The 12,239-nt window shown below is 44.8% G+C and overlaps 1 protein-coding gene across 6 annotated transcripts in view; it reads right to left on the bottom strand.

The window, feature by feature from the left end:
- The window catches only part of acap3a (ArfGAP with coiled-coil, ankyrin repeat and PH domains 3a), a 78,787-nt gene that overhangs the window by 32,226 nt on the left and 34,322 nt on the right, over positions 1 to 12,239 (bottom strand). For 5 of the 6 annotated variants that reach the window (XM_037104743.1, XM_037104738.1, XM_037104740.1 and 2 more), the window contains exons 2-4: positions 7,427 to 7,484; positions 3,070 to 3,189; positions 2,324 to 2,377 (exon numbers count right to left, since the gene is read on the bottom strand). In XM_037104743.1, the coding sequence (XP_036960638.1) occupies positions 2,324 to 2,377; positions 3,070 to 3,168 (153 nt within the window). In that variant the 5' untranslated portion in view covers positions 3,169 to 3,189; positions 7,427 to 7,484. Of the gene's footprint in view, positions 1 to 2,323; positions 2,378 to 3,069; positions 3,190 to 4,965; positions 5,100 to 7,426; positions 7,485 to 12,239 lie in introns of those variants that run through there. The other variant, XM_037104742.1, reaches the window with a different exon arrangement.

Below are 12,239 nucleotides of genomic sequence, written 5' to 3'. Positions count from 1 at the left end.
AGTCTGAGTGAAGTACGCACTAACAATTTCTCAACGAGGGCCAGTGACCTAACAAGCAGGACGCTCACGAACGGATTGTCAGCAAGTTCAAACTTGGAACCTGTAAGTTTTTGCCTTTATTTCTTCTATTGCAGCTCGCTGGAATAATGTTTGGAGTATTTAGTATTATGAGACAGTCAAGAGAAACTGTGTGAATTTGGTTTGCACTGTAATATAGTTTTAAAGAGAGACTGAAGCAAAAGATATTTTTAATAAAAAGCAACATAACATTGTGTCTGACCTCCACATGGTACTGCACATGTGCAGCTCTCAACAGAGATGGGAAAGAAGCGAGATGGCTCACTCTGTTGCTATTTCCATCACCAGCTCCATAAAAACAAGCGTCTAACTCAGAATGTTATTAAGATGAAATCTGATGAAATACACACTTCAGCTGTTCATGACGTCAAACATGAAACACCAGAATAAAACAGAAAGGCAAACTCGTCCACTAGCAAAGGGAAAGGAGTCACTCGCGTTTAAAAAACCTGCAAATATCTGCTAATTCTGGCATAAACGGTAAATCATTGAGAGTGAAATGAATGACGCAGAATAGGGCTTTCACCAAACTCAATCAGTTTGTCGTCATTTCTCCCAGCATGCTCTGCAACCATTAACCTCTGACACTGCGCAGGTCACCGGGCCTCTACAAACACTCGAACTTATTGTCCTGTAATCTTCACTCCCGCTCGTCTGTCAAACCTTTTTTCTCTTCTGGCATTGCAGTGCATATATAATGTACGTCTACATGCAATTGACAGTCACGCACATGTATGTACACACGCCCGGCCATATGTAGCGCGTAGAGTGACATGTCAAGGTTACGTCGGGTTACTACAGTCCACTAGCTGGAGCTGATCCACGCCTGGCTGCTCCATTAACCCTCCATTTGTAAAACTGACCTCTCTCTCTCTGCAGCAGTCGACAGGGGAGGGGTGGAGGGAGTGGCTGATTTGCGATGACACATCTTTGAAAGGAATGTGATCCCCACACACACACACTCTCTCCCAGACTTTACAGCATCGTCCAGCACGCAATGAGCTGAAGCGAACGGGCTTCAAAGGGGGCTCAGAGGGGGCAGGGTGTCAGGAGCCTCGAAGGCAAGGAAGGAGGGCAAACGAGCCAGCAGTAAAGCAGAAGCTGTGGTTAAAGTCGGGGCGGGGGGAGATGTAGATCCATGAAAATACAGTCAGAAAGCTGGCAAATCTATATTACATCAGTGTTACTGTTATTCAGGGTTGTGACTCTCAGGAATGTTATCAGGGGAGCCTTCTCGCTGAAATACCTGCGGATTACTGGCTGGAAAAACAGAGAAATTCCTCAAATGGCCTTCAAAGTTCCCGTGTCTGTTCATACCTCACAACAGTGCATTAAAAACACTGTGATTAGAAAGCAACACGATGGTTTTGTCTTTCTTGTGGTCACCATCTTCTCACCCTCATGCCGATGGAGCATTTCTTTACCTTCAATTCCATAATCTAGTGTTGTCAGAGGGAAAATTCTGCAGCTCCTGCAAGTTCACCGGCATCAGACGCTCACCTGCTGTATGTACGGCTCTATATTTCATATCCACTGGTGAAGTTTTCATGAATAAACTTCAAAACATTAAGAGCCGGTGAGATTATTGCCGTGGTTGGACGGTTCACCGGCTAACACCGTGAGGGGAGAATAGCTTTTCTTTGTGCATTAGAAATGACGGCGGAGATAAATAATGTATCACCGTCCACGTGGTGTATATTTCCTCATCAGGGGGGTTTACACACCAGCTCTGTCCAGGAACATCAAAACAGACTTTTATAGAGAAGCTGTGTGAAGACGTGTGCCTCCCTAACAATTCAGGTTTAAAATGATGTAGAGGACAATCAAATGTGCAACTATTCGTGGAGGGGGACTGGTCACAGTTTGACATCGAGCCCCGTAGGAACGTCATTGTGACTTTTACGTCACAAAAAATAAGAAGGACAAAAACAGGGTTCTTATTCGGACACGTGAAACTTTCATCAGCCTCAGAGTTAAGTGACGCAGGTCTGGAGGAGCGTTGGAAAGACGGCGTCAGAGTCTTTCTTGTCCTCTGTGGTTTGAGATGTGATCACCGCTCTGACTGACAGTCACACAGACAGATTTAATGATGTGTGAGAGAAGAAATCCACATGGAATCAGAGCTCAGTTCTGACCCTCAGTGTTGTTCTGGAGGGAATATTGGACCCTCGTGAGGATTTAAAATGTCAATGTCAGCTGCTCCGTCTCAATCGAGCTGTATGTGGAGGCGTGCAGGCCGGCTTACCATGTGGTAGTTGATGATTTCCTGGAGGCTTTCACTGCACTTTTCCAGGCACTCCTGCAAAGAAAAAGAAAAAAGTATATCATAAAACAAATTCTTTAATGAGAAATATTCCAGGAACTGCTGCTGTGTTTGGATTTGACGGTTGAAATAGAAAAGAGGAGCAATAAAAACTGTCCGAAAACTGAAACCGAAATTTATTTGAATTCTAAATTGAGGAAAATGAAAAGATCCGCAAAATGCTAAAATTAAGTCGAAGCTGGTTAATGTCACCGATGGTGCACTGAGGACTTTTTTTTTCCCCTTGAACCCTGTACGGGGAAAAAAGGAAGGGCTGATTCACTTCTTTCTTTCTTTTTTTTCTTCTCTTTACAATGGAAACTACAAATATGAACACGACTTTAATAAGAAACTCACAATTAGTCATACAGTCGAAGCCAAGGCGGCTTTTAATAGCACTTAATGTCAACAGCGCTGAGACGCTGGTGCCGCTGCGAGCCGAGCCAGAAGTGAGTTTCCAGATCCTCACTTACTAATCTGTTAGTAATCAGGTTTACTCACACACTCACACACACACACACACACACACACACACACAGAGAGCTGTAAGGCCAAAAACACACAAAGAGGCGGAAAGTCCCGATCCCAGGCGACATAAACTATAAAAACTCCTATCCAAAAAACATAAATACATTAAAACCGCAATAAAGGCTCAAACAGAGGCCGTGTTTTCTTGATCAGAACCTCACCGAGATCATCTCGTCCTTCTTGCACTGCTGAGACAGATCCCGGATGCCGTTGACGAAGAGCTTGTTGGCGCTGACGTACGCCTTCCCCGCTTCGATCATCCCGCTGCATAGCTTCACCAGCTGCGGAGAGAAAAAGAGACAGATTTTGGAGGGGATGAATGAAAAAAAGCATCACATTCACCACATATACATCATTTTAATGTTAAACAGGCTGTAAGTGCTGTAAAAGGACGCAGAGGACTCGTCTTCTGTTTAGTTTTTATGTTTACATTTTATAGTTGGAAACAAACTACAAGCTTTTATTTTCCTTTTTATGTTTCTGAGTTCAATTAGAGGTGATATATGACCTCGATCTGAGCTTTTCTTAGGCCCAAACCGTCTAAATAAAAGGGAACTGTCTTTGAAATAGCGTGTAAAACTTTATGCAAAGAGAAAATATTGACAGAAAACATATTTAAATAGTTAAACACATAGAAACAAACAGATATATCATGAAAATATTGATCTGCAGGAGGGAATTCGGAATCACACCTGGCTAAAATTAAATCTGTGTTGCAATGCACGCTGGGTAATTATCAGGAATATCACAGTAAGTTGCTGTGAATGTGAATTTAACCCTCCTGTTGTCTTCACATTCTGTACACGCCCCTCAAAACTGACCCACCCTCACTGGACATCTAAAATAAAGCAATTTCATTTTATTTTAAACGCCAAATCTATTTTCTCCTTCATCAGAATCTGTGTGAATATCAGAGTTTTCCCTTTTTTACGGTGCAGACAGACATTCTGCATTCATTCTGTGGACGCCACTTTGTTTTTATTTCAACACAGCTGTCGTACATGTTTTCTGCAGGTTTGTCTCCTCCGTGCTTTTCCAGCTGTCTCCATATTTATCATCTCCAGGATGGGAAACAGCATATCTTGCGGCGACCTGGAGTCATCTTTTTGAAACTTTGTGCTGCCATCCTGTCGTGGTTGTCACATAGTGATGACGACCACGTTTTCTTCAGATACTTCATCGATCTTCCAAATCAAATCCACCTCTGCTGGAGATCTGAAATAAATCAGCTCTGCGGTCTGTTCAGCGGTGAAACGTGACCTGCAGCACGCTCACACTCTGAATGTAGAAGTGTTAGCAAACAACACTTTGATGGTTGCGAGTGAAATTGTTTGAACTTTGATCTCTGAAAGTCGTGTATGGGGTCGAGGAAAGGTGATGGTACACCTGCATGATAAAGTTGTAGTTCTGCCTGAGATCGATCAGCACTGTGTGTGTTTGTGTATCTTTGCATGTTTTTTGTAGTCCGTTACTGACTGAAGACTTCTTTAATCTTTGTACCCAAGTGATGCACAGCTTCCGTAGAAATATGAATAAAGGCAATGTATTCCACATTAAAACGCTGTATTTTTCATATTATTTGCGTGATTGACGATAAATCACTGTGGTTTTCATCTATAATACTGTTAAGTAACTACAGTATATCACCGTGAATCAGTGCAAGTGTCAGCCAATAATTTTACTGTAAAATCACAGAAAACATGTTGCGGTGCAGCTGAGATCGTCTCGTCTCTTTGTGTGTGAACCGGAGGCTCCACGTGACGATCACAGAGAGGATTCTGCAGCTTTCATGGCTTCAACGCCGGACGCTGAGATCAAAAAACCTGCAGAATCTCTCCAGGCTTTCATCACTTCACCACTCGTGGACCACAGTCAGGGTCACACAGCTGGCCGTTTGTTGTCTAGTGATCATTCTGCGGTAACATACAGTAGTGTTGCTCGCTCACATGGGGTCCACGTGTCGTCAGCACGCCGACCAGAAACAGACGGAGCCCTAATGTAATCCAGCACCAGAGAATCACTGAATCCACCGCGATGTACATGTCAGCAGAACGTACCATGTTTGCGGTGAAGCCTGTTTAGCTTCTTCTCTCGTGACAGGAAAATTAAGCTCTTATTATTCTTCGGTCTGTGTTCTACTGCCAGGTTTTTTTGGGGGGGTTTTCAGCACTTCACTTCCACTTCCTCCCAGCTGCTAACCAGACATTAGACTGAGGACCTTCACTCCCCCCCCCACCCCCACCCCCATTATGCTTAAAGGAGTAGTTCAACATTTTCAGACAATGCATTTACATCCTGAAATTAGAAGAGCAGGGGAATCAAGGTGTGACTGTCTTGTCTTTTCGTCTGTTGATTAAAATAAAAGCCACTGCAATAGAGGAGAGTCGTGGCAATCGGATCATCTCAAGTTGCACCGATCATGAAGGAAAAACTTGTGTCTCATACACAAGATGTATTTGCAGGGTATGAAAGTCAGTATTTGCCTCATATTGTCTTGAACTTTAATGTCTTTAAATTCAAATCTGTCTAGTTTTGATGACCAATCTGTTGTCTGACTTGTGATGTCCAACCTTTAAACTTTCACCTTATACTTGCAATGGTCATGCATCCAGTTCAGAGCCTGATTGTGAGCAGCATTGCTAAAAATTATCCTGAAAAAAAAGCCGTAAATAATCAGAGAAACAAATGATGTTCACAAAAATGTTTATTTAGTTTGCATCGGGCTCGTCTTCCTCTGCTGCTGTCCTTCCCAGCTGCCCTCCAGCACACCAGGGGAGGAATTATCTTTACCCAACAGAGCGCTCGCAATCAGGATGAGAAAAAAAATCAACTGAAACATGGATCACTGAATAGTTCCTTTATTGGATTTCCCTCTTTTTTGAGATCTAATGTTGAACTGTAACTGGATTAAATTAGAATCACTCAAGCACAGGGAAACAAAAAAAAGTATTAATCAATCCCAGAACTGCAGATGTTTCCAATTCAAATGTGAGTAAGTGAGCGAGGTAAGAACGAGTCCAAGAGTTTCACTTCTACTCTCTCCGCTTCAGACAACACACGACCACGAAGGGAGCTGGAAGACGAACGGTTTGATTGTGGAATAAGAAACATTCCAGCAGCAATTCCCAGCACTGCTGGCAGGAAAAAGAAGAAGAATTTACTAATCCTGGCTCGCACATATACAGTACATACCGTGATTCGATGTCAGAAGGAGCAGATGGACCGGTGACACGAGCATTACGGGGGAAAAGAGCATCTGGCAGCCTCGTTACAAGGAAACTGGATGCTTTGAAAGCCGCTGTGATGCAGTCTAATGTTTTCAGTGAGTCGCGGCGCTGGCAGCGATGCCACGTCACGTTTTCAGTCATCCTCACGTGAACTGTTCAACAGGGCTGACTGACATTAGCCGAGGCTAGCGATGTTTAGGGATTATGCACTGCAGGGTATTTATAATGCCGTAAGTGTGCAGCTGTATAAAGGGCAAAGCTGTGTTTGATGTCAGCTGCAACGCAAAAGACTCTTAAAGACACATGCTGTGTCTCAGTTCGGGCTCTGCAATCCATCGGAGGAACATTTGAAGGCCAATCACAACAATGCGGCCCACAAATGCTTCTTTTCCCTCTTTTTGGAGGATGCACCGCTACTATCTGTCGTGGCCTCACATATCCCAAAGTCCTTTGTGCACCCAAAGAAGAGGAAAGAGAGAGAGAAAATGGCGACATCACGTGGTTAGATCGTCACTTTCGCGGGCCTGCGCGGCAGAAATCGTGACGTGAGGGTAAAACATCTGGTGACGCAACCAGGAAATGCTCCAAAGGTTAGACCGTCCCATTTAACAACGGCTGACGCGGTTAACATGGTCTTTCCGAAGGACTCGCCTTCGAAGACCTCAGAGGCCGGGTCCTTCAGAGGATGCACAACCTGAATTGAGACAAAGCCACAGTCTGTTTAACCTGCTGCAATCTGGCAAGAGATACAGAAGTACTCGCTGCCACTCCACTGGACTACAGAGCAGCTTCTATATCAGGCTGTGAGACACTTTCCAGCATGTTGGCCACACCTCAGTCAGTGATGTCACCGCAGGCATTTCTGTCTTCAGGTAGACACAGTAGGAGCAGAGCTGTGGCTGACGGGCTTGGATGGTTTCCTGGACTGATCTCAACCGACTTGTAAAGCAAGAAAACCGACATGAACCAACATTGTCAGCTGGCACCACTGAAGATATTAAGATGCCTTTAATTTAACATTTCTGTCTGATGTTTGGCGTATAATCAACTAAGAACCAAAGATGCTCCTCAATACGTGCTCTGATTTGAGGCCGTTTCATTCCAAACTGACCTCCACTTTATCGATTTTCACTTCTTCATGCCCTGCAGCCTCGAAGAGATGTTATAAACACCAGCTATGATATCAGTGAAGTGAGAAGAGGAGTGTAATATTCATTTCCTGCCTCTGAAAACAGGACCAGATGGACCGACAGATAAAGTGCATGTGCAGAGGAAGCATCAAGTGTCTTACCTTGTCTAGCTTTGCCTCGATCTCCACGACCTCCGTCTCCACCTCATCGATATTCGCCCTGAAAAACAAAAAAGTGAGGGGAAGCTGTGAGTGTGCACATGTTGTGATAAGTAATTTTAAAAAAATTCCATCAAGGTCGTTCATCAGGTTTGGAAAAAACAGCCGTTGTACAATCTGCTTGTGGTTTCCCACGCTCTCAGAAAAAAAAGAAAAAAAAAAAGAGCGAGGACTCCCCCGTAAATCTGCGAGTGACAGATGGAGTTTTGCCGAAGCCAAACTGAGACGTGTCTGAGCGGCGGCGGGCGAGACTCTGGTCGCGAGACGGCGTCCTGGGAGCGGTCCGGCTCTGTCAAAACAAAGTGACGGACGACCTCTCTGGACAGGCGAGGGGAACATGACGGCCTGGCTCGACACATAAACCCCCCCAGATCCACCTCCCCACTGTCAACACCACCACCACCACTAACGCCACACCCAGCTGCACCGCTGCGAGGTGTGATTTACACCCGGAGGCTCACAGCTGCATGATGTAACCTCTGACTGCACCACCACCACCCTCAGCTTCTCACATATCCAAATAAAAAGTGAGCATATCATAAAGACATTCACCACCTCGATATGTTCGTATCTATCTGCTGCTCCTCCTGACGTTATCTGACCTTGTGGTTCCACTGGAGTGTGAATACGATCTTCATATATGATCACAGCTGTGCATCCCTCAGCCAGGCTTCCCGGTAACTGACACATGAGCGTTACGGCCTCGAGGGATAAAATGTCAGTCAGTGAACCGCTCTGATCCAAGACAACATTCACGGTCCCCAGAGGATCCACACTGCCGACTTCGATGATCCAGTTTCTCATGTTTGCCTCCTTCCTTTCATCGCAGTGTTTATTGACAAAAGCACTGCTGGAGTCAAGTGCTTATTGACTGCTCGGCTGTCTGGCTGACTATCAGATCCCATATTCAGCATTTTAAGATTATCAGATTATCTGATAGAATAAATGTCACAGACACAGACACATACTGCCAATGAAGTCATGATCGACATTACAATTCTCGAAACCGTGACAGACGTCCTGCTACCAACAATCAGTATCAGACTCTTCTTCATACTGGCTGCTGTTGTCTTTCTTTTCTCTGACACACACTTCAGACCAGTTTTCTGTCTGATATCGAGGAGAAAGTGTAACGAATCCCAGCTGCACACACGCGGCAGCGTCTGTGGCATATATCAGCCAAGGCTGGCGGGATATAAAACTTGTATCTCTATCTCATCTCTTCCCTCTCTGGCCTTGGGTGGATTAGCCTGCCTGGCCGGGCTGCAGAGAGCTCAGGGGACGAAAGATGGCACGTGCTCCCATCCTCCTCCTCCTCCTCCTCCTCCTCCTCTCCACCACCACGGCTTTTTACTCTCACCATCTCCTTTTATAAGGATCTGGAGGGAGTACTGGGCTGGAGGAGGGGGCGGGGGGGGGAGATCCTCCGGAGAGGAAATATCTGTCAAAAGCTTGGACTCATGCAGAATGGAAAACACACATTACCTAAATAATCAATTCCATATTATCCCACATGTGGTCGTGTGTTATTGTAACCTCAGCTGATCTCCAGCTGAACGGCCTTCAGCCAGCCACACCCAGGGATAATCTCGCTGTGAGCAAAGCTGTTTTCTTTGCTGCTGATGTCATTTTTCAAAACTGCCCCGTGATATCGCAGAGCTTAGCGGGCTCTCGCTTTCCAGGAGGCTCGATCCTCCTCGCGCCTTCCAGCAGCCGCCAGACTGAGCTTAAAATGTTATTTTGGTATTTTCCTTTTTTTTTTTAATATCAACGGTTAATACACGAGCTTTAGACTGTTAGAAGCATTGAGTGTTATCTGCAATTCTACTGAACAATCTATGTTTATTTGAAATCAAATGGACCGATAACTTTAATGTCACTTTCCCTTTATTCTACTTAAAAACAAACTTGTTTTTAAAAAGAGTATCATATAGAGTTCATCAATAATTTAATACATGTTCAACACAGCACAACCTGTTCTGCCAGTGGGTGAGGCGTTTTTTTCAAACTCAAGGGGAGGATCCCCAAAAAAAAAAAAAAAAAAAAAAAAATCCTGGATCCATCCACTTTAGCTGGATCAGCACCAAAAGTCCATGGGGGCTGTTCTGGGCTGAGACTCATCCTCCATCCACGTTTCAGGGAAATCTGTTCACTAGTATTTGTGTAATCCTGCTGACAAACCAACCAACCAACCAGCAAACGGACACGGGTGAAGAAGATAACCTCGTTGGTCGGGGTAAAATGCTGTGGGAACCTTTGTTTTTTTTTATTAAAAACAGCAAACGACTACAATAATCCTTTTCATTTTAAGTCTCAGAACTCAACTTTTTAGTTGAGTGGTTCCCAACCTGGAGACCTCCCGCTTAGCCACAGGACACATGTGAGGGGTCAACAGATGGTTAACAAGATGGTGAAGAAGAGCATAAAACATGATAACGATCAAAACTCTTCTTAATCGTTTCTGGCCTTTTCTCCGCTCAAATAACGTAAGACAAGATGAAACATTGTGGTTAAACTGCTCACAGTAACAGACAACCTGCTACGAGGGGTCACCGTTAGTTTAAAATACACAGCGGTCTCAGCGCGGGGGGGGGAACGCCACCCCGACTTCCAGCTGTGCTTCCGCTGCTCCAGTGAGGCTCCACACAGTGACAGCCCAGCCAGCTGCTCCAGATGTTTCGGCCTCTGTCTTGAGGGACAGCTGCTGCCGCTGGAAACCCCTGAAGGCTGTAACCCCCCCCCATCCTCCACCACACATGCCTCCCATAATGGTTGCACACGGCGCCCCGGGCCTGTAGTCACGGCAACCATCTCCTAAGTGGGCCGCAGAGGTGCCTGATGAGTTGACCCTCATTCACACCACAGAGGAGGGGGGGGGAGAAGCTAAGTACATAATAACACCACTCACAACAGCCACCGCGACAGGAGATGACCATTAAAACCTCGTCGGGAGTCTATTAAACTCACATCCAGTCACCGGTTGACTCAGCGAGACTTGTTGAGGCGGACTGAAGTCACACGCCCTCTGTTAGCGTAGCAGGGTTAGTCTGGGATCATTTACGTGGTAAAAAACATAATAAACACCCAGATTGTGCTGAGCGAGCTGCAGCGCCGGTGGTTTTCTGGCCGGTGTCGTGCTGACGAGGCGTCCAGCAGAGCGGCGGAGGAGGAGGTGCTGCTGCTTGCTGGCACAAAGTGGCAGAACACCTCTGGTTTCTCTTTAATTCAGGAGCCAACCGCAAAGTCTGAACAGTTTCACACGGTGCCATGTTGAAGAGTTTGGAAACGTTGCAGAGTTCGGTTTCATTTTCGTCCCTGCTGGCACTTTTCTGTGATGTTTAACTGTGACTTGTCTCATGTTTTTGCTTCTCATTTCCTCCCTTTGTCCTTCTCCTGCCTTTCTTTTCTTCTTCACCTCTGTTTCATTTGATAACTAGTCCTCCATATTTAAGCCTGTGTTTTCCAGTTAGTCTGTCAGTTCGTCAATGTCTGTGTCATGCCTCTCCTCTTCCTCATCCTCTTCCTGTCTGCATCCCTGCGTCATCCGGCTCCTCATCTTCCCAGCTCTTCACTGGTTTGTGCCCCTGCCTGCTTCCTCTGGTTTGTTTAACTCCTTTTGTCTCTTGCACTTTTGGATTTTGGATTGTGTGAGTTTGGACTTAAAGCTTGCTTTTTTGTTTTCTACCTGCCTGCCTCCTTATGTCTTGCGTTTGTGTCCCTTTTTTGTTTGTACCTGAACACTAATTTGTTCTGAAAATGTTCTGAAACTTTTACTAAGAACTGTGAGCCGACACATGAAAACAGGTGACTAACAAGTACTGGCGCCTTCTATAGTGGGTGTGATATTGACATAGCTGTATTGACACGCGGTCGAAGTTGTTGATTTGATGCCATATTGATGATTGTAACTTGGTCAGTCACACGTTTGTGTGTTTTATGCTGAATATATTCATGTTGTACACTCTGCAGTGGCCTCATCCTCACCCCTCATCTATGACCTGACATCACATACGTTGAAACCTGTTTAATAAAACGCCACTTCATCTGAGCCCTCATGTCCTGACTGCTTTTCAACATGCAGTAACTCCCTAATAAATTAATCCAGTCCGATGTTTTACTCGGCTTACTTACAGGTGAAGACATGCATTCAAAACAAGCCAGTCTGCACAATGAGCACTATGACTTCTTATTTATTCGGTAAAAGGAGGCATTGCAAAATGTCTTTAATGTGTCAAAAGTGAGAACGGCCCCTGTGAGTTTTTTACTGCAATGATGCATGAATGTGTTTATAACAAGTTACTGTTTTCTTTAACTATTTCAGACGCTGATGAGGAGTTTTATAGGTAACAGTGCATCATATTTTCTGTTTTGTGTGTAATATCTTAAAGTACAGTAAAGTAACTGTAGATTAACCTGTAACTAAAGCCGTCAAATAAATAAGTGGAGTAAAAAGCGCATTTATTTTTCAGTAAAAAATATAAAGTAGCATGAAATAGAAATATTCAAGTGGGGCAGCTTTTATGACAGATATTGTTATTGTGATAGGAATCATCGTATCAGGAGGAATGTTTAATTTTTACTGAAAAGTAAAGTAAATGGTGATGATGTGATTACTTCAAATTTGTGCCTGACTGCAGTACTTAAAGAGTCAATAACGGTTCGGCTGCTGCGTGTGAACCGGATGGCTGCTGGAGATGCAGCTGGGCCCCGACGCCCGGAGGAGTTGTGTTTTGGGAGGGTGAATCCGCCTGGTGGT

This window comes from Acanthopagrus latus, chromosome 7 (genome assembly GCF_904848185.1).
Source record: "Acanthopagrus latus isolate v.2019 chromosome 7, fAcaLat1.1, whole genome shotgun sequence".
Lineage (NCBI taxonomy): Eukaryota > Metazoa > Chordata > Actinopteri > Spariformes > Sparidae > Acanthopagrus > Acanthopagrus latus.
The sequence above is the reverse complement of the archived record's forward strand: the minus strand, read 5'-3'. Positions and strand labels throughout refer to the sequence as shown.